The following is a 25,922-nucleotide window of genomic DNA, read 5'->3' on the forward strand; positions in this document are numbered from 1 at the left end:
GAAGCTATACGAAAGAAAATTTAAGAATTCAAAACCGGCTGAACACTTTACTCGAGATGGATGACACATCCAACTATCCACCTGACCAACTGACCAACCCTTAACATAGATGTATTTATCAAGTTGCTGTAAATGTTTCTCTACCTAATTATAGCTGTACTTTATTACTAAAATAACCCTATTATGTACTTCCAGCCGAGCTTACACATACAGTATTGTACGTAACATTATCACAAATTCCTAATCTCCAGATTTTAGGTGACACTTCCAACTGACCATTTCTATAGATGTGCCTTGTAAACTGACCACTAAGTAAAAAAAATAACTGGTCATTAATCTATTTTTTAAGCTACGCTCTACGGGTGAAGTCAGCCGTGTCAAATCAAGTGCGCCGATACTATTTTATAGGACTCTCTCTGTTGTGTAAACCAGTCAGTCGACCACGCGCCTTCGCCGGGCTCACACCGAGCACACCGCATCGCTTACAAACAGACCGACAATTACTCTCGGCTCATAGTGGCATAAAGTTGTAATTTGCGTTCGAGGTGTGACTGTCTATATGAGACAGTACCGGCTCCTAACTTCATCAATATTTCAGTGAGGGCGATCATTTTAAAGGACTAAGTTCCTGTGTGTGTTTTCTACATGAGATGAAGGAATATGCCTTCTCATAACGGATTTACCGTGCTAGTTTTCTTGGTGGTACTTTGTGGCGGGTCGTCTCGCGAAGTCACAGATGAAGAAATTGTCCAGGATACGAAGTCCCTGGGCAGAAATTTTATGATTGTTAGTTATAATGATAATCTTGAAAAGAGTTACGCATTGCGTTTAGGGGTGTCTTGGTACTGGAGACCGTTGCTTTTGAGAAAACACCAAACGAAATTCATTTCAAACGCGTAAGCAACGGAAAACAAATCATACAAAGTGTGTATCAAGATGGAGTTCTCAAAGATTGTGATTTCGGGGACAACTCCAAGATGGTTTTGGAATTTGTTCATGAGTTCACTCTCAAAAAGCATCTTTTCCGACGAAGGAATCATGGAGATGTTTTTCGTTTTTACCACACAGTTCAAGATGATGGTGAGCAATTTGCAATGAAGGGTTTCAGAAATCGCCAGAAATTAGGCGAATTTAAAGATATGGTGAAAATCAACAAGGAAATTAGAAAATGCCATAAATATGTGCGACAAGTGAAACGAGTTCAGAGACAACAAAATCGCCACAATCCGGACGGCATTGATTTCCGGAAAGCTTATTTCGATACAACCGGTGACTCTGCCGTGGATGGTACTCTGTCAACCACGAGTGGTGCTAATACACCGGAAGTGAAATATATACATCCGAATGTTATATCGGAAGTACGCCAAAAGTTTGCAAACAAATCTACCGGAAGTGGTTCAAAGTTTAACTCAGGAAGAACTACTAGATCTGCGGAATCATTTGCATATTTCAATCGCGATGAAGCACAGGCACTTCCGGAATATCACGAGAGGCGGAAACGATCTTTCTTTAACAAATATCTTATATTTCCGGGTACCAAATGGTGCGGACGTGGTCAAATAGCGAAGGAGTATGACGAACTCGGAGATGACCAGGAAGCGGATGTTTGTTGTCGGGATCATGATTGTTGCCAAGACATAATTCCATGTTTTTCAACGAAATACAATTATTTCAACTACCGTTTTCACGCCATTCTCCATTGCGACTGCGATAAAAGGTAGGTTTTTCTTCCAATGTGATATTAACGTAATATTTATATATTTTTATTTGTTTGTTTGTAAAATTTTTCTTTTTTTTTTGTCGGTTTTTTTTTCGGTTTTTTTTTTTCATTACATTTTTAATAACAAAACGATTACAAATCGGTCGAAAAGGTATGGTCAAAGTTTCAAACATTTTGTTTTAAGTAATATACATTTGAATGTTTCCTGTTAAAGTATTTGAAAAGTTAAGTGGGTTGATATTTAGAAAAAGTATTTTTAAGGGTTTTATTGGACGGAAATCATAATTCCTTGAAAATTGCTGTACAAGTGTCGTAAAGGTACAGAAAATGCTGGACGTTCAGGAAACAGCACAAACTATTTTTTGGTTTTAGACTAAATCAACTAAATAGATAAAGGTAAACTTATGAATGTTTCAAGATAACCAATACAGACGAAAGGGAAAAATGTCTTAGATTATTTATACCTATATTGAAGTCTAAAATAATTAAACAAAATCGTAGCTTCATTTACAAAAAAACATTGTTCAACATTTATGAATTTTACACACGACTCGAGCTTGTTTCCCGTATTGTATGGACTCAAAAAACTAACTTTGAACTTGATACAATTTCGATAAGAATTTTATATTTGTTTACAATAACTCTAAGCAAACAAAACACCTCGCGGGAGCAGTGTCAAGATTGTGTGAGACATTCAGTTAAACTCATTGTCGAGATTTATTTTTCCAGGCCTAAGGCTTTATAGCTATAAACCCTAGTGTTTATCATCACGCCCAATGTCATCATCGCATACTTTTGTAAATTTGATATCAGCATTCTTCGGATGTTTGTTGTGTTTCAATAAAAGGAAATAAATATTTGATATGAAAACGTAAGTTTAAAAAAGCATGCAAATACTTGATCCCGATCAAAGGTCAAGGCCACGTTTTTAAGTGCGTTTCCTACGCAATCTGTCATATCTTCCGCTATACAACGGTATAACAGATGCAGTTTTAACACTAAGATTTCGCTAGTTGGCAACCACTGCTAGGTTTTTTTGTTTTTACTATTATCAATAGTTTTTTTATCAATTTAATTAAACTTTATTTATTTTGAAACAATTATGAAATCAGTTTTATCGGCTAAATTTATCAGTTTTAAATTATTGTCCCGAGCAAAAGCGTACAGATCTTCTTCAGGAACGTGGTCGGGTAGATGAATAGTGAATCTAGCCCCGGCGGTCTTTTTGAAACGCAGGTGCACTAACCACTGCGCCACATGGCCAGCCGGGGTTTAACGTCCTGGCATCATGTATATTGATATTCAGACAGTCATACAAAAACAGAGAGGCAAATGCACTTGCACTCCTACTTCACCGACGGTCAATATATTTCCCCATTGCTGCCATAATTTGTGATACGAAAACGCAATCCAATTTTGGAACGCCATCAATGCTTATATGAGAATCAGTCAGGACATATGACGATATGGGACCCATTCCAATATTGAATATTAGTCAGAGTATCTGCCCATCTGCAGAGATTTGGTAATAAATTATCCCTCTCTCCCCCTGGAATGTATTTGGCTTGATGGGATCCCCCTGAAGTACACCTGTTTTGACAATTTAAGTAATTAAATATCCTGAACATGTGAACACGCAATGCTGCTTATATGAACCTGCGAAATTTAAGGAAAATATGTACCCATGGGGTAGGGGGGGGGGGGGGGGGGGGGGAGCTAAAAACTGCTGCACTTGGAGCTTTTTGATATACATGTAGCATTTAAACTAAATTATGCTAGTGTGAAAGTTTCAATTATGGCAACAAAACGACATTCAGTCGCGAAATCAGATAAGTATAAATATATAGGCGAATTCATAACATTAACATGTAACTAGTAAATATAGCACGAGTTTCCTCTGGCCCTAAAACCATGTCTGGCGTACGGCCCCTGACACCATGTCTGGTGTATGGCCACTACTATGTATATGAAAACCTGGAATTCCTCAGCATCGTTTGGTGTCGCTAAGAATCTGGTGTAAATACAATAAAATCGGGCGTGACATAACACCATAGATATCTATTTACCCCAAAACATTTATTGTCGGTGTCGAAGAATTCCACACTACACCAGGAATGGTATCAGGGTCAGAGGAAACTCGGGCTATAGTAAATATTGCATCTAGTCAATTCGGTGAAGCTTCAGCAAGACCACATGCAAATGTGAAAATCATTTGTGTGTGCTCAAAGTACATTCAAACCCTTAATGTATATACTTTTACCGACAACGCGCCGTGTTGATGTCTACGTAACGAACATCTAATCCCGTACTTGTAATCAATGCACGTGCGTGATGTCTGTCATTAGGTTTCCGATCCGGGATCTCCGTAATCAATTAACGCATGGATACTGCAATCCTCAGCCGATTGTGTTGTGCATTGTCACATCCAATATAGGCTTAACGATGTATCAGGTTTTGTTTTGTTCAAGAATTTTATTTCAATGTATTTCCTCTCTTTTTTTGGGGGGGGGGGGGGGGGGGGGGGGGGATATTTGTGACAAAATCGGTATTTAACGAGTTATACTTCAGTCAATACGAAAATGTACGTGCAGCAAACAATATTTGATAAATTGTTTGTTTGTTTTTTTGTTTAACGTCCTATTAATAGCCAGGGTCATTTAAGGACATTCCAGGATTTGGTGGTCAGTACCTGGCAACTGCCCCACGTAGGTTTCGAACTCACAACCCAGAAGTGAAGGACTAGTGATAAAGTGTCGGGACACCTTAACCACTCGGCCACCTCGGTCCCCATTTGATAAAACAAAAACAAACATTTGCCATTGAAACGTAATCAACATCTTTGATGTCAATATGTTAAGTTCGCGTTGAGGTGTGTCAATTTTAAAGAAGTATCTCTCAATTATGAGAAGAATTTCTCAATTTCATGTCAGCTAGGTGTTGATTGTCATTTAGGCATTGTGTCATTGTAATGTTGTATATAATGCATATATGATTGTGATATATTTTTCATTATATTCCGTTCTCTGCAAATTGTATTTTGCGTAAAGTTTGGTTTTAAAATTATACATTGTGTGCTGTTTAGATCAGAAACTGTTGATAGCAGTCCGTAATCATGTACTGACATTTTGGTATAAAAATCCAATAAAAATTGGTGTTGATGACATGTCCAAGTTTTACGCACTGAAATTTGTGCTAAAGGACTTAACAGTATATCGCATTCCAAATATGCCGGGGAAAAGTATTATCAATTTAAAACGTAATACCAAAAATTAAAATATATTTGTGACGGGTATTCACAAATCTTGGTATTCATACATTGCCAATATGCCTCAGGATTCCGTGTCAATTTCAAGATTGTCTATTTCAAGTCCGCGCATTTCAAGATATTTTCGTTTTCAGGCAAAATGTTTAAATTGTCCATCTAATATAAAAATAGCCAACATTTTCCCTTCTATTTCGAAACCCAATGCCCCATATTCTTTGTACTTGAGTGTAAACAATTTGATCACTTTTTGAAGCCGTTGTACTTTAAACCACTTTCGTTCTCGAGAGGAATACTTTCACGATGAAACTTTGATCCTAAAGTGAAATTCTAACACCATTGTTCCAATTCAAACAAGTTTTGTTGACGAGAACTTTCAAGAAAAGTGAATTAAATTTAAAACCTAGTGTTGTACCGGGGCGAGGCTCGTTTACATATACAGCGGAGAGAGACAAATATTGGCCGATACATAGTCAGATATTTTTGTCAAGTAGTTGAAACGTTACACTCATCCCGCGGTTTGTGCCAACAAGTTGTCGAGACAGGAGGAAACTCTTAGGAATGTTGAGACGTCGTGTCAACAAAGCTTTAATATACCATGCACATACAATGCGATACTTAGAGAAATGATAACAGCCTGGAGGAGGATGCAGACATCTTACATCAGCAATAGGCTTTGAGCCCAGATTTTTTCTCTCTGTGTTGAGACGTAGTTGATCCGACGATGATCAGCAATACAGCCAATCATAGTATTTACACAGCATGTCGGGCAATACTATACATGCTGTACGCTCATTATGCATACACGTGCGTCTAATTTTTGCTGACGAGATGGAATGCGTTTGTACATATATACATATATATAATTGTTTTTTCGGACCCTTTTGTATAAAAAAACATCTTGCTACAGCCGATATTGGGAAGTCATCGTTAGAATGAGGTGAAAGACATCTAGTCAGAATTTTGGAGCTTCTCCGAGCTAAAGACCTTAAGTCTTGCACAAGTCCCAAATAAAAAATATGAACATCTGTATATTTCACTTATCGAAATGGGAGTATTCGTTTAACTAATGAATATTTCACTAATCAAAATGGGAAGTGTTACTTTGAATAATGTATGTTTCAGTTATCAGAATTAAGTATTTAAAAAAGGAGTATTCGTTTAACTAAATCAAATATATACTTCACTTATCAGAATGGGAGCACCCCATTTGGCTGATGTATAAGTTCACGAACCGAAATGGGAGTATTATCTAGCTAATGTATAATTTACTTATCAAAATGCGAGTATCGCTTTAGCTTGATAATCTTAATTCAAATAAATTCCATTGAACTATAATCGTGTCTATCTAAATAACATTGCTTAATTTGATTTTTGAAATGTTAGTTTTTTCCGGTATTGTTTAAGATTTGAAAATTATTTAATTATTTACTGTAATGATGATGAGAATACATCGCTAAAATCATGTCGTGTATAAAGTAGCGACTCGTGGTTATTTGATCCCCGTAAACAGTTGTGAATCATAGCAAAACTTTAAGTACTCAACAATAATTTGTCCCCACGAGCAATTTAATGTCGGTTAATAGCGCCGCACACAAAATTGTGTACCCTCTGATTGGTCGAAATCCGAGCCCATCAATCATATCTGTCTTAAACACAATCTTAATCACTAATTTGAATAAATTTATTTCATTTTAGGCTTTTTACCTGCTATTTAAGTGCATATAATTTATTTATATAAGAGTATAACAGTCGTATAAATTATCTGAAATTCTAGATAAATATTTCAGATTCCTTTTGAAGTTTTTTTTGTATAAATATCTTGTGAACCAATTAAACTGCAATATCCATAGTTCACAACCCCGTATTTACGTAAATTTGATGAGATTAGTGTTCAAGAGCGCGTGCTTTGTATTCGATTCTTTTCAAAACGTAGTAATTTAAACGAGAGCGGCGATCAAGTTCACACATCCAGTTACAGATAATTGTACCCCAATTCATTATCACGAATTTATTGATAAAATTACGGGGAATTACTGAATATCTAAATATTCCATTAGCTGTTAGGTTGAGAAATCAAGAAAAATCATCTTTGATCCTGTTGATAGCCGCGGAAGAAGTGAAGCGAAACCAAGATAAAAAGAAATGGTACATATTTTGTTTATAATAGCTTAGTTCAAAAGTAAATATTTGAAACTGAAATCATAAGCATATACGTGCCTAAGGAGCTATCCGTAAAAACTTGAGCTGGAGAAATTAATATTAGTAACAAAAATGGAAACTTTATTTGTTTTGTAACAATTGTGAAACAAGTTATATAAACTTATATTAATCACGTTTGTTGGCCCGGATAGAAGCGCGCGAGGGGTCTTACTGTGGGAGGAAACCGGAGTACCCGGGGAAAACCCACGTGGTCGGGCAGACGACCCCATACCTTTTCACGTCCGATCGGGGAATCGAACCCCGGCCGCCTAGGTGAAAGGCAAGTGTCTTACTACTGTAGCACCCAACCACCCATAAACTAACATTACTAGAAATGTATTAAAAATGTATAACCAGCCCTAAACGAGACACTTTGCTTTCAAATTCAATAAATAATAGAAACTACCTTTTATTTTACCAGTTTACCAACCGATAGTAGACTATGAGACATACTGCTACACTTTCTGAACAGAACAATACCTGTCTTACACTGGACTCTGGTCAAGATTTACATATATATTACATTTACGTTACGGTCCGTAAACAGATTAGCATTATAACCATGCTCGTGTATTGAAATTAATTATCGATTTTATTTAACTTTTAGTAAGACTAGCAAGCGACCCATATCAAATATCGTATTATGGAAACCACAAGGCCAGGTGGTCTAACATGTGTCGGACAACGTTTACTTTAAGGGTATATGCTAGCTTTCATTGTGATGATGTTTTTATTTGGTTGTGGGTTTTTTGGGTTTTTTTTTTTGTATTTTTGTATTTTTTTTTCATTTTTAATCTCCAACTTCTGGTGGAAACAGTTCCAAAATATCTATTTTATATATAAAGAGTTCATTACAAGTTTAAATAGGAACCTGTCAAAAGCGATCATTTCCAATTCTCGGTTTAAAATGATGATAGTTGCATTAAAAACGTTCCTCTATGGGGTGGTCCGTGTAATATTTTGAATGACTCCCAGCCACCGGTCCGTTACCTGAGAAATGTGTCCGACTATCATTTTATCAACGTTTGCGTACCGGTGAGATATATTTCCACTTCGTCTCATATGTTACAGCCGTTAAAATAACGTATTTTGATGTTTTATGAAGAAAAAATATCTCCAGACCACCCATATCAAATGATTTGTCGAATACCTATGAGGAAGTTATTCATACCGAATGTTGTAATTACCTATCATTAGCTCAGGTGAAGAGGTGCGCGGTTCGACGCTTCATACCCGGACTGTGATTCTATGGAAGCTGAGAAACTTGCTTGCCGTGGTTGTGTCCTCGGGTGAGCCACACTAATAGCTCTGGCTTGCAATGGGCCTTTTGTTGTTCACTGAGGTAGCCACCAGCTACTACAGTGATAGCCTGCCTCAAAATTGCCTTTCTGTTCACAGGGCGAAATACGGGCGATAAATGCAACGAACAAACAATCAAACAAACAAACATTTTCATCTAAGGGAGGCCTCAAGTGTGAGGAGTCATAATCGTTCGTCTGAAGGAGAAAGTGTCCAATTTCAGAGTAAAAAATGTCTGGTCAGAGATTAAGTAGTGTCTCATAGAAAGATATATATTATTTATGTCTGATATAAGAGTGATATAAAATCTGATGGGGCCAGCTTTACAAATGAGGTTGATTCGCAACAAATATCAGGATGCTAGTATGCCTTCCACAACGATGACCTAACATCACCGAAATTAATTATGACGTCACTGACTCGTAACACATGAAAATGGTAGTACCAGAATGGTGACGTAACATCATGGAAATGATGACGTCACTGATTCGCTACATATGATGGTATTACCTCAATGATGACGTCACATCACCGAAATGATGACGTCACATCACCGAAATGATGACGTCACTGACTCGTAACACATGAAAATGGTAGTACCTCAATGATGACGTCACATCACCTCAATGATGACGTCACTCATTTGCTACACATGGTGGTAGTACCTCAATGGTGACGTCGCATCACCGAAATGATGACGTCACTGATTCGCTATACATGATGGTAATACCACAATGATGACGTCATATAACTGAAATGAAGACGTCACACGCGTATGACGTAATTAAGCAAATATGAGTTAACATGAGTGGAAAGGTGACGCCCTTTCTTGTTTATACAGTTGATAAGTGCTTCGCCAATAACGAGCATTTCATGTTACGATATATGTAACAGTTGAGCATATAGTGTAATGTTACTCGATCTGGGATCTGTCACTACCCATACCCCTCCCGACACATTGCATTCCTCCTACTTTATCTTCAGTAGCAAGCAGAGCAGCGCAACAACGGGATTTATGGGAATTATCATCACCCAAAAACTAAAAATACTGATAAAATAAAGATAAACCTTGAACCAAGTGAATGATAGGGAGTTGTCACAGTAAATCTACAAGTGTCTGTATGCTTGCCCCGCCCACTCAAAAACCACTTTGTAACATACTTTCTGATTCCCATTTTTCTCCTCTCCTCTCCAACATAGTGACGTGCATTACAGCCAGTTTTTCTCCTTGATAACTAAGGAAATTTGGCGACGTGTCAAAAATTTAGAAATCCGGCATTATTAATTTGGTTTTAAGCGCTGAAGCGTATGCCTATTTGTTAAGAGCTGTGGTCAGGTGAGCCTGATCTGAATGACCATGGGTCAGCGCTGACCATCCCTTAACACCTTATTGTTGTACTGTGTATGTATGTGTGTGATGTGGCCATGGATTAAGTACGCGAGTCTTTTATAAACATTGATTAAAATATTCTATTAGGATTACGGAAATTCTATAACTGATTGAATTTAAGAATAATTAACAATTTAAAAGAGAAATTATGTCCATATATTTAAGATAACAATGTAAGTCATATACATTACGACTATCCTGTTAAATATATAAATTTCCTTTTCTGGAGAAAAAAAAAGAGAGAAAAAAATGTAAGATGACGCATCAGAATTGAATATTGCCCGAAGAAAGTGACCGGTCAAATTATCGGGTATACGAAATACTAAACTTGACCATCCTTTGAGAAATAAAAGCATTATCAGCGCCACCCGGTGACGTCTCTCACCAACGCCACCTGTTGACAAATTTATAACAAAAACGCCACCGTTATTGAACAACATCCCTTTTGACGACTAAATTTCAATAAAACGTTATTTTTGTAAGTTATACAACTAACGCCACCTGGAGGGGATTTGATAATGTTTCAGCTATAAACAGGCGACCACCTGGTGACAACATGATCATAGCCTTAGTTTTAAAACCAAGCAATTAAAAATATGATCGCTTTTATTTTAATCTGATATGAATATATGCGTTGGAATTAGAATGTATCAGATACGAGCTTAATATACAGTATCCGGACCTAATTTTAGATATGGGAACTTTTCCAAAGTGGGTTTAGTGTCAACACAGCTTTCTCCATTGGAGTAATTAAATCAAGCAAACAAACGGCATCGTCACGCGAGCGGTTCAAGATGTACTAGTTAAGAATTTTAAATGTAGACGCAAATTATGTAACACTGATTAAATTGATCATTAATTAATTAAACTCATGAGATAAGTGTGAAGGTCATTTTAAAATAACTGTGCAGTTTAATTATAACACAGGGGCCTGGCTCAAAAGCCTTGCCTAATTCTTTAATACGCAAAAAATACCAATGTAATTTTATTCGTTTTTTTTTCTTAAGACATTCATTCAAAACAACCTAACATTATCCCGACTTTTACGCGAATTAAAAACAGAAATTCCTGCATCTCGATCTAAGTTGACTGAACTTGACTCTCTCTTGACATCGTGAGACCGTTGTATGTTAAAAATAAGTTCCATCTCTTTACTTTCATATTGCATTGTGTTCAAAATGAAACTCGCACAAAAGATGATGGCTCTTTTAAGCAGCCTAGCATCTAATTCATGTACGATTTCTAAGTTATCGAACGTTCTCATCGAAGGGAAAATTTAAAGTTGTATATTCGACCTAGCTCTTATCAACTTTCACACATTGATGGTCATTTAGTGGCCGCAGTATGTTTTTCTTTCGATCTATCTTCATCAACGTTGGTCAGTCTCTACGGTCACTCCATGACTTATCTACAGATGTCAATAAGTCGCTTAGGTCAAGCCTCAAAATGGTACTCGCGCCGAGTTGTACCGATACGCTACTCTTTGTATGGGCCCATATGAAAGGATGGCGAGCGATAACAGGACTTCTTGACCCCAAATTTGGCAATTTATTACCGTAATTGAATTCTTGAAGTGTTAGCCTATTTCATTTTAGTTATCTTTTAACTGTTGGTGTCGTAGCACATACTTCTATAAAATTCTTAAACAAGTTTCAATAAAAGTTTCAGTCCAGATTAACAGTAAACAAAATTGGGTCAACCTGACTTTTTTTGGAAGAGTTTTCATAATCGCCGAATGATATTCGCATGCTATTTTAAGTAAGATTTTTCTTTTGTCCAGAACTGACAAATGAACATATATTTTAATAACGGGGATTTTTTTTCTTTTACATGATATGGACGAACACGTCTACATTGTATATAACCGATTTTAAAATAGTTTTTTTTTTACGACAACATGCACACTGTTACTTCTCGAGGTATCATGATGAAGCGTTTAAGAAGTTATTATAACGAAATGAACAATTTTATATCGTTCTATATTTAGCCACATTTTAGCCACATTTTAATATGATAACACCATCAGCGAGGAAGGGATGGGATCTGTGGAAATTCTTTGTTTAATGAAGCATGATCTTTTTAAAATTGCATTTATTTGATGAACTGCCTGGACACTGCCTCCAAATAGTATATTTTTGTAACGTCAAGTTCAAATATGGAGTTTTGTAATGGGAGAGCATTTGTTTTAAATCGCTACTCAATCTCTCCCTGTGTTATTATGCTATGGAGAGAACCAAAATGCACTCTGTAATATTTCCCAGAGTGCATTGCGTACGCTGTAGTGGAGGAAGACTAGTTGCCCTCCCTTAGTTATCTACTCTCTGCCAGGGTTGCACAACACTCACACTCTGTGTAGCGTACACAAGGGAGGTAACTGGTGATGATATCAGTCTATTGTAGAGGTAAGAAGTGCTCTCCCTTACTTCTCTTCTATCCGCCAGGGCTGCGCTCCGCTGTATAACAGATCTTACAATTGACTGCTCTCACAATTTATTCAGCCTAAACATCTATCTGCGATTTCGTAATTTTGCAGTCAGTTGTCTGCTTCCTGTGCAACTTGTGTAAGGGAGATAACTGAAAAGGATAGCAGTCTGGTGTGGAGGTAGACTGGATTGCCTACCCTAGTGTCATTTCTGACCACTACGCGGCGCCCATTCACAGTATTAAGTGTACAATGTATTTTCGAAGCAAAATAAAGCGGAGAGTGTGAAAAATACAGCAGGTATTTCAATCCAGTCGGAACGTTCAGACCGGAAATCAACCGGGACTCGATATAATGATAGAACACTACATAAGGGCGATAACTCAGTCGAAGCATTAACGGACGGCTTTATGTTGGGATGGGGTAGGCTTTATATTGTTAAATGCTATAACAGTTATGGTAATTTAAGGATAATCTCCTCTGTGTGCGAGACACATGTGGGTAGTGATTGTGCGTTTTGGGAGATATGATCATATCTGTCTCCTTCTGATAGCACAGAACTGGTGACGACTTTATAGTGCTGTCTTACTGAACCATATTGCCGAATGCACCCAGCAGGACGCATCACCCGGGCACACCATACAACGGACGAATCAGCCTTTCCAATCCTGAAATACTGAATGCTAAGCATTAGCAGTAACTTTCTGTCAGAAGATTAGAATATAAAGCCTTCCTCCCCGGCGAACTCTCAACCTCTGTCGGAAAGGAAAGTGAGGCGGTGACAGAGACATTAGGAAGATTTTTTTTAAGGTAACAGATAGATCCAAAAGCAGGTATTCTTGGCAATTCTTACACTCTACCAGCAGGGTAAGGGGGGGAGGGGTTATACCAGTCTAAAGTATAGTTGGGTGTATCGAGTATGTGAAAGTGACTCACACTCGATTCTTATTGATTTTCAGTATTAAGCTATACAACGTAATCTTCAATATCATTGACCGACTTTTATGAAGTTTGAAATCCAATGTCGATTTCATTTTTATTTGTAGATTTTATCGTATTTATTGAGGCTAGCCGAGTAGAGTTTATGATTCACTTCAAATATGCAAGATATGACTCAAATTAGTCCTAACAAAAGCTTTACTTTCCGTGTTGCTCATGAAATTAGAAATTGAATAGTCCTCGGTTATTTCATTAAAATCGAAACCAAATTTACTACGATACTAAGAATTTAATACAGTGATATCACTATTAATTAGAACATGGGTTTTATGTGATTGATATTGGACCAAATAAAATGCCACTCGCGATTACGTTTTCATTTTTAATCCGATCCCTGGTTAATCCGTAATAACGTTAATCCGAACTTAAACCTCTAACCTCTTCAAACCTCAAACCATAAAATCGTGAAACATGTTGATATTTTGATAAGAATATCCACTAAGGACGTTCAGTATTTTTCAGAAAAAAACAGGGGTAGTTGATCTTTTTGTTGGTGCTTTGCAATCTTAAAGCCCCTCCAAACTACCAACCAAACCCACTCACTTTGCGGAAGGGCGGGTTGAGTTGAGGGGTACCAGGCTTTAAGTAATATCTTAGCAACGGCCTAGACTCAAATGGAAACAGTGTGTCTGTTAATAAAAAAGAATAAACCCATTCGTCCTACTTATGCATTTCAACGGAATGTCTATTTAGATATTTTAAACATTCATCACTATTATCAATTTGGTGACTGGTTGCCATTAAAAAGCTCGTAATTTCCGCATTGTGAGTTCTGTGTACTGGCTGGCTTTGATGTTAAGTGGTGATTCTATGTCAGACTTGCGTTGAGGGAAAAAATAAACATAAATTACACTAACATATCATTTTAACAATGAAATAGATGCAGGAATTTATCGGGTAGATTTAGTCAAGCATGTTAAAGGACGCGCTCGCACATTCTCGGGAGTTTCCGGAAAATGTCGAAAACTAATCAAATATAAGTCATGTATGTACATGGACGCGCTCTCACATTCTCGGGAGTTTCCGGAAAATGTCGAAAACCATTTAAATATTAGTCATGCATGTACACGGACGCGCTCTCGCATTCTCGGATGTCTCCGGGAAATGTCGGAAACTACTTACAGTAGGTAGATATAAGTCATACATGTACAAGGACGCGTTCTCACAATTTCGGGAAAATGTCGGAAACTACTAAGATTTTCCGGATGTAACCGCGACTGCATTATAAAAAAAATTGTGTAGCATTATGTCATGCCCCTGTGTCTGTTATATCGGCACTGTTACCGTGACCTAGCCGATCAATGTGACGTCATCATACTTATCCGCTCAATACCGTATAAGTAAGACGCTTACACACAGATTACTTACTCGATATACATAGCTTCATGTACTTTTACCAACAAACCTTTGTGTAACATTAGGTTTGTTGTTAGTCGTTCTATATAACATGATCTTTCCAGTACAATGAAAATCTCGTTTCTGTTTATCTTGGCATTATGTCCGTGCTGTTTCCTGCACGCGACTTTCTCCTCATCTCGACGTATTTTGTCCTATCAACGTAATATCCGCGTCATACTGCCAGTCAAATGACTGTTGATGTTGTTTAAATGTTTGGTGATATATCTAATTGTCGTCTATGTAATATAGGGTTGTAAATACAAGGACGGAGGCGCAGTTTCTGGGTAGTCTGTCGTCAGTAAAATGTGACGTTGTCAGTATAATGTAACGTTGTCAGTATTATGTGACGTTGTCAGTATATAATGTGACGTTGTCAGTTTAATGTGACGTTGTCAGTTAAATGTAGCGTTGTCAGTATATAATGTGACGTTGTCAGTAAAATGTAGCGTTGTCAGTATATAATGTGACGTTGTCAGTATATAATGTGACGTTGTCAGTTTAATGTGACGTTGTCAGTAAAATGTAGCGTTGTCAGTATAATGTGACGTTTTCAGTATCTAATGTGACGTTGTCAGTATCATGTGACGTTGTCAGTATATAATGTGACGTTGTCAGTTTAATGTGACGTTGTCAGTAAAATGTAGCGTTGTCAGTATAATGTGACGTTTTCAGTATATAATGTGACGTTGTCAGTATATAATGTGACGTTGTCAGTTTAATGTGACGTTGTCAGTAAAATGTAGCGTTGTCAGTATAATGTGACGTTGTCAGTAAAATGTAGCGTTGTCAGTATAAAATGTAACGTCAGTATATAATGTGACGTTGTCAGTATCATGTGACGTTGTCAGTATATAATGTGACGTTGTCAGTATAATGTGACGTTGTCAGTAAAATGTAGCGTTGTCAGTATCATGTGACGTTTTCAGTATAATGTTACGTTGTCAGTATAAAATGTAACGTCTGTATATAATGTGACGTTGTCAGTGTAATATGACGTTGTCAGTATCATGTGACGTCAGTATATAATGTGACGTTGTCAGTATCATGTGACGTTGTCAGTAAAATGTAGCGTTGTCAGTATCATGTGACTTTTTCAGTATAATGTTACGTTGTCAGTATATAATGTAACGTCAGTATAATGTGACGTTGCCAGTATGGTGTGACTTTGTCAGTATAATATGACGTTGTCAGTATCATGTGACGTTGTCAGTATAATGTGGCGTTATCAGTATGATGTGACGTTGTCAGTATAACATGATTACTGTGTCCAGATAATGGCAATCCAGTGTGATAGCGCTATAAAACCCTTGGTCAGTTGTCCAATCGTCAGCGACAAACATGCTTTGTAAAGAGACAAACATGCAAAACACGTGACATTGACATGGACGCTGACTAACAGAAAAGTCATAAGGAGTAGCCATGTGTCAGGTGACTTCCCGCTGTTTTCTTGCTGGGTATATCAACCCGTGAAACAGCCAGGGTCATTTTGAGATGGGGTCTCCTTGTAGTAGCTGGTGACTACCTCACTGAACAACATACGGGAGGCTCGTCGCCATTCAGACCAATCAAGGTAAAGTATCCTACCCAAGGACATATCTACGACAGCAAAAATCGGCCCGTTTCTCAGCTTCCAGAGAAACACAAAACGACACTGGATAGAGTCGAACCACGCACCTTCACCTGAGGTTACGTGGCCGGCGCTCTAACCACTGAGCTATCGCGGTCCCATCTTTGCGCGTTATCGGAACTATGTTTTTCATATATCTAGTCAATATTTTTCTGTGTAGCAGTTTTTCATGACACATGCAATTTATAAAAAAAAAAACATTCAGCAAAAATACACATTTCTACTGTATTTTATTCAAAGATAACATCATGATAAAAATTCATCTCACCCAATAAAATCCTGAATTCTTCTTCGCACATCAATGCATGTCTGCTACTTAAAACTATAACGCCCCAGACTGGTGTGAGAGCATGCTGGTAGCGGGGAAAATAACATATGGTTATCACCGTACAGGGAGGGGTGACTGAATTATGACTATCATTAGACGGTCATGATGGTAATCGTCAATTTAAATAATTTGATTGAAGGCGAGCTTAAAATCGATACTGAGCGTGTCAAAGTCGACAGGGTAACGCTGACCAATATTAACCGTAGTTAGTATTATCTAAACAACAGTTAGTATTATTTTAACTATAGTTAGTAGTATGTAACCCTTTAGATTGGGCTGGACAGAGAGAGGGATAGATTTGAAAGGGGTTAGCGGTGTTGGATTCAGAATGTGAGTAGGTAAAGGAGATAGCCGAGGGAAGGAGCGAAAGAAGGAGGGACGAATTGATGACAGTGATAGAAAATGTGAAGGGGGGGGGGGGGGGGAGGGACAAAAACGTTAAGCGAAGGAGAGTAATTATAAAGGCGAGGGAGTGACAGAAGAAATAAGGCGGCGGGGAATGAACGAAGGAGGAAAGAAGGGATAGGGATCATAGAAGGGGTATTTAAAGACATTCGACGGAGAGAAGGAGAAGAGAAAGCGTGAATAAAAGGGAAAAGAGAGGTGTCTTCTCTTTTTATGTACGAGTTGGTACTCCGATATAAATTACGGTACGTTGTGCTGTAGAGAGTAACGGTCTGCTAGGGGGCGATATGGCGTTTTAAAACACTTTTCTTTCAAAGGTACACGATGTTTTTAATTATTCAAGACAAAACTAATTAATTCCGAAACAACTCGTGCTCATCAAATTAAGAAGATTCAGTCTGAAGACATTGTGCACGTAACTAAAGAAAATTAATTTTGTTCATCAGCTACATTCCCGACTTGGACGATGTTTTTCACGAGGCCCAAAACGAAAAATGAGTTAGAACTAATGGACTTACGTCGGCCCAAGAAAATTAATGGTACCTGAGGTGTCCCCTGTAATCGCGAATAGTGTGTCGTAACCTTTGACCTTCAGGGGATGTACCGAAGAACAATTGTAGCCCATTGTTAACTTAAAAAAACAAATATGTTTTCCGAATGTATTTTCCTACTTAAAACTCATTTTCGAGAAATCAATTCGCGAATTTACTAACAGAAACATGTATAGGAGTAATGATTTTTAAACCAATGACAAACGTTCGAATTTTCGCCGGGATGGCGAAATATATGTCAAAATTATCCAAACGCTATTTCTTCAAAATGTGACAAATATTGTCTACAAAAGTGACCTTTAGTGGCTGTCAATGTCATGTGGGTGAAATAAACAACCGAGAAGGGCTTAACGACAAGTCCTGATGAAATGGTCCGATAGCGTTTCCCTAATGACCGCTATCAGACTTCAGGATAGCTAGAAGTCCTCAGCCACTGTTCATACTGTCATCGTAATGTTGTCATGAAATCGACCGGTGATTTAAGCCTATTGTTAAAATCGGAGAATTTATGACTTTTTCAGATATTAGAGGTTTAATTTGAATTAATAGTCAAAAGTCGTTTCTGTATAATATCAAGCGCTCATAAAACAGGTTCTTTGTCAACAATACGCTTGTCATGGTCAACTGAACGTTTGCTTTGATCTGCCAAGCGCCAATAGGATACAGTTTCACATGTACTATCGCCCACCTAAAATGTAAATCATGTATATGTTTTGTTTACAAGATAAATTTTATGGTGCGAAACATCAGTAGCAAAGGTGATTTTATTTGGCAATACCTTGACGGCTGGTGTCTCTCGAATCTCACCTGTGTTTGACCAACGACAGATGACATTCATTGCGAGGATATAGTTAGCTTCTGTGTGATAATGTTCAAGGATACAGAGCTAGGTATGGCGTTTACTGCTTCGTACGGACTAGGAATGAAGTAAATTGTCGTTTTATATCTTATGTGAACAGACTTTGCATTATCCTTCGAAGAAAAGCGAACAATTTTCCAGTATATTAAATATGTAATACTAGAATATATATCCATGTATGTCTGGCTCCAGCACAAATAAGACTTTGTTTTGGAGCTTTCGTTGAACTACTTCCTCGAAACTAGACACTAGTTGACCTGAAATTGAGATACATTGTAAATATATACACGTCCGTTAAATAGGATGTTCTGACTTCAGTAGAGACAGTTTGAATATGTTTTAATTTAGACCACACACAGTGCTGTTAGATTCTGCCAAATATTTACTCTTCGCGAGATTTTTATTTTTGCGTAATATTTGCCCATCAAAATTACACTATATACATAACCATATGAGGGATCTTTATACGTCTTATTTTACATGTATTTTTCGCCTTATTTTTATAAAAATAACTCAAAAATGTTTTCAGAGATAATTCTGATTAACAGGTTTTAAACTAATGTATAACGTAAAAAGCATATTTCTGAGAAACGTTGAATTGGCATCAGAACAACGAAAGTATTATAAGTAGGTACATGTAAGTCAATAAATAATTTCTCAAACGGGTCACCAATAAGTGTGCACCATTTTTAATGTGTCACTGAAACTTGTTTACCTTTTAATTGTGTAATGCAGCTTTTGCATACGTCATCAATTATGTTATTTGAATAATATTATCGATTTGTATGTGTCATCATTTCTTGTGTACTTTCCAAAACGTCATCAATTCTTGCATACCATAAACTACGTGATAAATTGTTTGCGTTCCTTTCAAATGTGTCATCAAGCCCTAAACAAAATATAATTGGCCATTAAATTCTTAAATAAAGGGTGGACGCTTTTGAAACAAGCAGCAGTATTGTAAAATATCACTTCATCCATATTTACGAAAATTAAGTCCCGAGATAGGCGAAGATTTTCGAATTGAAATTCTAATTAGAATGTGTTTATTTGTCGTAAAAGCGATGAACATAAACTGTGTTTTAGATAGTCGGACAAACGAATGCTGTACTAAGGTAAATCTGTATACCCTATCTTTGTATCGGAGGGAGCACGAAATACAGATATTTTAATTGTGGTGAATTTCTGTTCGTTCTTAGCTAAAACGGTAGGATATCAGGGGCGTTTCCGTGATTCCGTATCCGAGGTATGTAAATTTAGATAAATTGAAGAATCTAGCAAATTATTCAGACGAGACAAAAAAATATGTATGTTCATGGATAAAATAAAGTTTTGGTCAATCTCATGGCGGGGTTCTGAATCTGATCTTGCAAGATGCACTGTATTTCAAGATACCTAACATAAATCTTGCGTTTATGTGTGAAATAGATTCAATACCTCCGGAAATGATTTTAAAAGTACACGTATTACGGAGCATAAAGAAATTGTAATGCTTCTGTTATCAAATCAGTTACATACTTCAATACTTATTCTTTTAAACCTTATTTAATACAAAGATTACTGTTTGCATGTCACTAGTTCAACGTCATATATACGTCACATTATAATCGATAACCATCGTAAATTTCCGTAAACGTTTACGGAAAGTGCCGATAGTTCCCGATTGCAAAAAAAAACCCTGATAAACTGAATCACAGGAGATATTAACGGTTAGACTGACTACGGTTCATTTCTATACGTACATGTATAGTTCAGCAGGGGTGGGGGTCAACCCTAGCTTCACTCATACGATTCACGAGCAAACTCGGAAAATTCACGGCCATATATTCCAATATATATATTGTATACTCAATAAAAAACATATTTTCAGAAGAAATTGTGTATTTATATCCGAAATTGATCATAAAACGTGATCTTCAGCCATGAAACATTCTCGGCATTCAACCTATACAAATTATATTCGCGTTATACTCGCGGACGGTACACAAGTTCGGCAGATAAGCCTACCAACGCCCAAAATCTAATTTACTTTATAATCACTTTTATAATTTATTTCGCTTTCCAGAGCAATTAACTCTATGTTTAATGAGATTTTTCCCTGCTCTCACTTTTCTCGGTTTCATGAAATCCTGACTGAGGATCACATTATTCATAAAGAACTCGTGTTTACGCTTAGCAGCGCCTTTGATGTGAGTAATTATAACTGACAGTTAAAGTTGTACAAAACTTCGATCTGAATGAAGAAAATGACTAAGTGCCGAACTTGTATAATGTCTAGGACGTAACTGTGGATTGATGTTAATTGATGGGGTACAGATAAGAAAAAAAGGATAATTAAAATATCCCGGTACATATACAGTACTTATTGTTAATTGTGATTTATTGAGGGAAGGTTTTCAGTGCAAGCGAATTCGTTGTAGTATAGACAGCGTGAAATCTAAATTTTATATAAAGCATATGAATGACATTGTTCTGTAATAAACTGCAATGGCGTGTTTTTGACAGGGGGTTTTTGGTGGGGGTAGGGGGTTGAGATGGGTATGACTGACTATCCGGAGGGTTGGAGGTCAAGTGATACGACTGACGGGCATGGGTGTTTGTTAGGGATGGCCGATAGAATTTTAGATGGAAATTTGGGAGACAAAACGGGGCTGAGAGAATAATGTCTTGGACCGGGGTGCGGGGGAGGGGTAAGTCTGATAGGGTGAATCTTTGATCAGGGTGCAAGAGATGGGTACCTCAGGTTGAAATCTTGGACCGCAGAGCTGGGGATAGGAACGTCTGACAAGGGGAAATCTTAGACCGGGGAGCTGGAGATTGGTTTATCTGATAGGATGAAGTCTAGAACCGGGGTGCGGGAGAGGGGTTTGTCTGATAGAGCGAAGCCTTGGGCCGGGGCGCGAGGATAAAAAACGGCTGACAGAGTAATGTTTTGGACCGGGGAGAGGGACGGGGTTTGGAAGACGGGTCCGGCTGAGAGCTCGGACTTTACAGTCTAAGCCACCACGGGGAATGGTTGTATCCCTGATATGGTATAACACAACTGAAAACATTGACAATAGTACACATGTATTGATGACGTAGCAATATATGTGAATTTCCGTCCCGAAAGTCCTTAAATATTAAATACCTCTCCGGACTCGTAACTGAACCTATTTTCTACCTTTCCCTATCCCTGTGCATAACAAAATTTGGCGTAGTAACATGTAACTCTGACAGGGCATGAAACAATGGATTGTTTGAACAATATGCGCGAGATCAAATACAGCCGTACGAAAAGAACACTTCGTTGAAATTAAGAACTGTCACATAAAATCCATTGAATCACTTTTTGATAAGGCTTACAATTTCAATATCAACACGAGGTTTTGTGAGCACCTGCAGATATATGATACAGATAACACACAACGGAAACAGCATCTTCTAGCTTTTATAGTCTATTTTCGTCATTTAACATTTCAAATAAAATATTCACCGGAAATACTTCATGCCCGAGGTTATACAATAAAAATGCTCCTTAAAGTCAACTGCTGGCTTAATGCACGGTTAAAGTGTTTCTGGCAACGGCGGGAGATACTATGGGTAGATAATTCATCGTTGTAGATAAATACACAACAGGTGGCGCTGCGAGAGATCGTTACGCAATAACAAACTGGGCTATATTCGCTGGTGATAAGACAATGCGGGGGCGTTATAAATCGGCTAGCCTCGGCTGGTTCCGGTACCTTTCATCGGAAGTATTCGAAATCAGCCGGGTTGTGACGAGTAGAGACGGTAGTAGTTTCCGGAAATGCCCAAGTGGCTCCCGACAAATAAAATCCCGACCTGCTTTACATACATATGTAGCTACAAATGAACGACATTCCGAGATATATATGAAGGGAATTATGACTGAATATGTACTGCTAAAGTGTAATCGGTAATTTTGGGTCGATTCCGGGATATGATATCGGAAAAGACCGAGAATTACCGATCATTTAATGTCATCATTGATCCTACAGTTTATTTATAATGCACAAATATCTTACTGTGTTGCAGGTTCCGGGGTTGCCTGAAACAGTCTGTTTCGCCGATGGCTAGCCTTATTGGCAGGATTTACTTCAATATCATGGGCTCGAAATGCTTCAACGTGGTCATGGAGGACGTGTGCGTCCGTCGGTCCTGGTGGGGACGCTGTGAGGAATACGAACAACAGAAAACAGTCAAAATAGAGGATCAGGAGCCGTACAGCTATTGTGAGAACAGCAATTAGGACGACCCGGAGTCCTACACAGAGTCCTACCCGGAGGACAAAACTGATAACAACATGGGATTCTAGTTCTGAAGTGTCAAATCGTAGTAATCAAGCGACCTTACGCAACCTGCAAGGAAAATATGGGGATAGTTATATGACGACACGGGGTCCCAAGGGGAGGATGACGTGTAGGATGTAAGGGATCCTACACGCTTTGCATCAGCGATAAATGATATTTCTGCTAGAAAACGGGGACAATTGTAGAATGCAGTGGGGTCCCGATTCGGGGACGTTTAATGGCGGACACGGGTTTCTATATTTGGAACGATTTTAAGAGATATTGAACATTGATATTTTGATAACGGCAGGGAACGTTCAAATAAGGGAGTACTGGATCCCTAAGCTTGGACCACATAATAAAAGATCCGGGCACTGCATGTTGACATTTGTCTGGTAGGAACGGGAGGGGAGGAGGCATGCGAGGAATAAAATGTTAAGGATACGTTTTCCCCTCAAAAGGAAATCCAAGTTAGTGAATATTGGGTTCTAATTTTGGGGCTACAGGATGAGAGGAACACGTGATCTACGTTTTGTGAAAATAGAAAAGGGTAAAACAAGATGCAAAATGTTACGACATCGGCGTAGAATCGACAGTTTTATCCACAGCTGGAATCGCTGTCTTATCGTCCGTTTGTTTATTAGCTGACGAAGAATTAACGGACGGACGGAAGGACGGACAGGAATCCGCTATATATCGCCAATCACAATTGGCCGGATACTGTCAAGGTAGACACCAAAATGGCATTTGTATGTGTTTAGCTGTAGGAGACATGCATGTATATAACAATGTATCCATATTGCGCTACAAATGGGTGTAAAAGTTGGCTAAGTGTGAATATTGAGCATTTAGCATATTAGCAAATAATCCTGTGCAGCAATTAGCGTGATTTTTTAAATAATTTAAATTTAAATTTAAATAATCAAATGTTGACGCTATTTTTTTTAAATAATATCCAATATCTGTTCCATACAGGGAATACACTAAAAAGTGTTCAATTTTAAGAGACATATTTTTCCGGATAACATTTTAATTTCATAAAATGTAGTCAAAGGATGCCACGAATACTTTTGATTGTATTCGTGATATAACTAAGTATTCAACACTTTTTATCGGTATTATGGAATCAGAAGCCGGAAAATTCAGCGAAATCCTATTTTAAAAATTTCAATTAAATTTATCCGTATTATCACCGGCTCTGTATAGATAGACTGTGTTTTAATTAAATGGCAGCGTCGTAGATACTATCAAACTAAGAAAAAGTTAAAAGCAGCTTCACAGAGCTGCACTCAATCACTCAATCAGCGAGTACATCATGGATTCTGTTTCATTTTGAAAAAAAAAAGAAAAGAAAGAAAAAAAAATAAGAAACTCGGTTAATTCACCTACAATCAAAAGATCAGCAGCTCCCCCATGTACCTGCATATCCGATGTACTAGCGGTTGTAAATATATATTAATTGAAATGTTTACAAGCCAGGTAGATTCTATCACCGTTATTCGTGTACAATGTATTGTACTACTAATGGCTTCTGTGAACGAGATGGATGATATCCATTTCAATTACAAGGTGTACATTTCCTTGCTGTTTCTACCCTCGTCTACGTAATCGCTACATCGCATTTATAACTGACTCATCGACTACTACATTTGAAGGAGGATGTCATCTACACTTAACACCGCCCAAATATCATTTACAGCAACACCGCCTTGAAGTCTCACGCTATAATAATCGGAAACCGTCGGCACTTTCCGTTCTCGTTTACGATAAGTGCCGACGGTTTCCGATTGACGCTACAATAGTCTCGTTCAACCAAACGCTTGTTTGGCTATATGCCATGCTCATAACGAAATGCGTAGTGACCAATAGTCCGGTTGAACGAGACTTTTAAAACTAATGCTAATGTTACAATGTCTCTCAATTTTTTCTCATGTTGGATAATGAAAGAAGCCCATTTTAGATCCCGAAACAACTCGAAAATAGATCTAACATATTTTTAGCATGAATGTTTGATGTATTCAGATGTAAATAACAATAATGTAATGTATATAAATATGTCTATCACTAATTAAACGTGAGTGGAAGTACGGGTATGTTTTACATGTAAGTCAAAGTCAAACTTCGCAACTGCCTATCCAATCGTGATCTGTCGGAAATTTCCGTAAACATTCAGTTATCGTTGACGGGAAGTACCGGCAGCTTCCGATTGATTGCAAACTCTATACTCGTCACATCTCGGCAGATTCCGTACTTAGGATGAAGGGTACCGGAATCAACCGAGGTTAGCCGAATGGCAAACTGTGCATTGAAGTTTAAAGGACGTTTGTTAGCGATCAGCTTTTATTGGGATATCGCTCCCTCTTTCTTAATTTACAGTTGTTATCCCTTTGTCGGATATCGCTCGACAGTTTGATTATTAATGTAGTATGCGTCACGCAAAGCAATTAATTTCCGCGAGTAATTTCTTTTTCATGGGACTTCTGTAGTCCTAGAAACACAGGTTTCCTTTAATGTAATTCATTGAATAATTGCAATATTTGTGAACTCGCACTTGTCACACTTTCTTATGAATTTTCACCAAAAATAATATTCTCGCGAAAATTAATTGATTTACAGCATGTTTATTAAGTCGCGTTCAACCGGATTTGTTGTCTGCGCATCCTATTACGTATTGATCAAGCGTCTGACTGAACGAGACTAAGTATGTTTTTATTATTTATTGTGGTCCCTTATTCTGTTGGCATGTGCTATGTACATTTGATGTAACACATCTGTATGCTAGAACTATTCATTATCTATGTATTCTGACAATAAAAATCGTACATAAATGTATTTTTGTTTGACTTCTTTTATTTTTATTTAGTCGCAATGGAAAAGCCACCGGATATAATAATACAATCCATTTCAAAACAATGTCATCGTAAACATACCAGTAATTGGTTTGACGACAAATAGCAAGTTTCTAAGATACACCATAGGGACCTACAACATACCCTTGTGACGTCACGTCATGGATACAGACAGTTCTGGAGCAGCCTACAGATGGGGATATTGTTTGGCGCATTGGCCGATCAAGTGGGGTAAAAGCTATAAAATTGCCTTAGATCAGAAATATTTGTTCGAAAAATCGTAGATTAGAATCTTGTTGATTATGATAAGGGAAAATAA

The 25,922-nt window shown here is 37.7% G+C and overlaps 1 protein-coding gene across 1 annotated transcript; it reads left to right on the forward strand.

The window, feature by feature from the left end:
* Positions 1–427: 427 nt before the first annotated feature.
* Positions 428–25,586, forward strand: LOC117332499. Its single transcript, XM_033891430.1, has 2 exons — positions 428–1,717; positions 22,501–25,586. The coding sequence occupies exons 1-2, from the start codon at positions 978–980 to the stop codon at positions 22,712–22,714; spliced, it is 954 nt and encodes a 317-aa protein (XP_033747321.1). The 5' UTR covers positions 428–977; the 3' UTR covers positions 22,715–25,586.
* Positions 25,587–25,922: the final 336 nt, after the last annotated feature.

This window comes from Pecten maximus, chromosome 8 (genome assembly GCF_902652985.1).
Source record: "Pecten maximus chromosome 8, xPecMax1.1, whole genome shotgun sequence".
Lineage (NCBI taxonomy): Eukaryota > Metazoa > Mollusca > Bivalvia > Pectinida > Pectinidae > Pecten > Pecten maximus.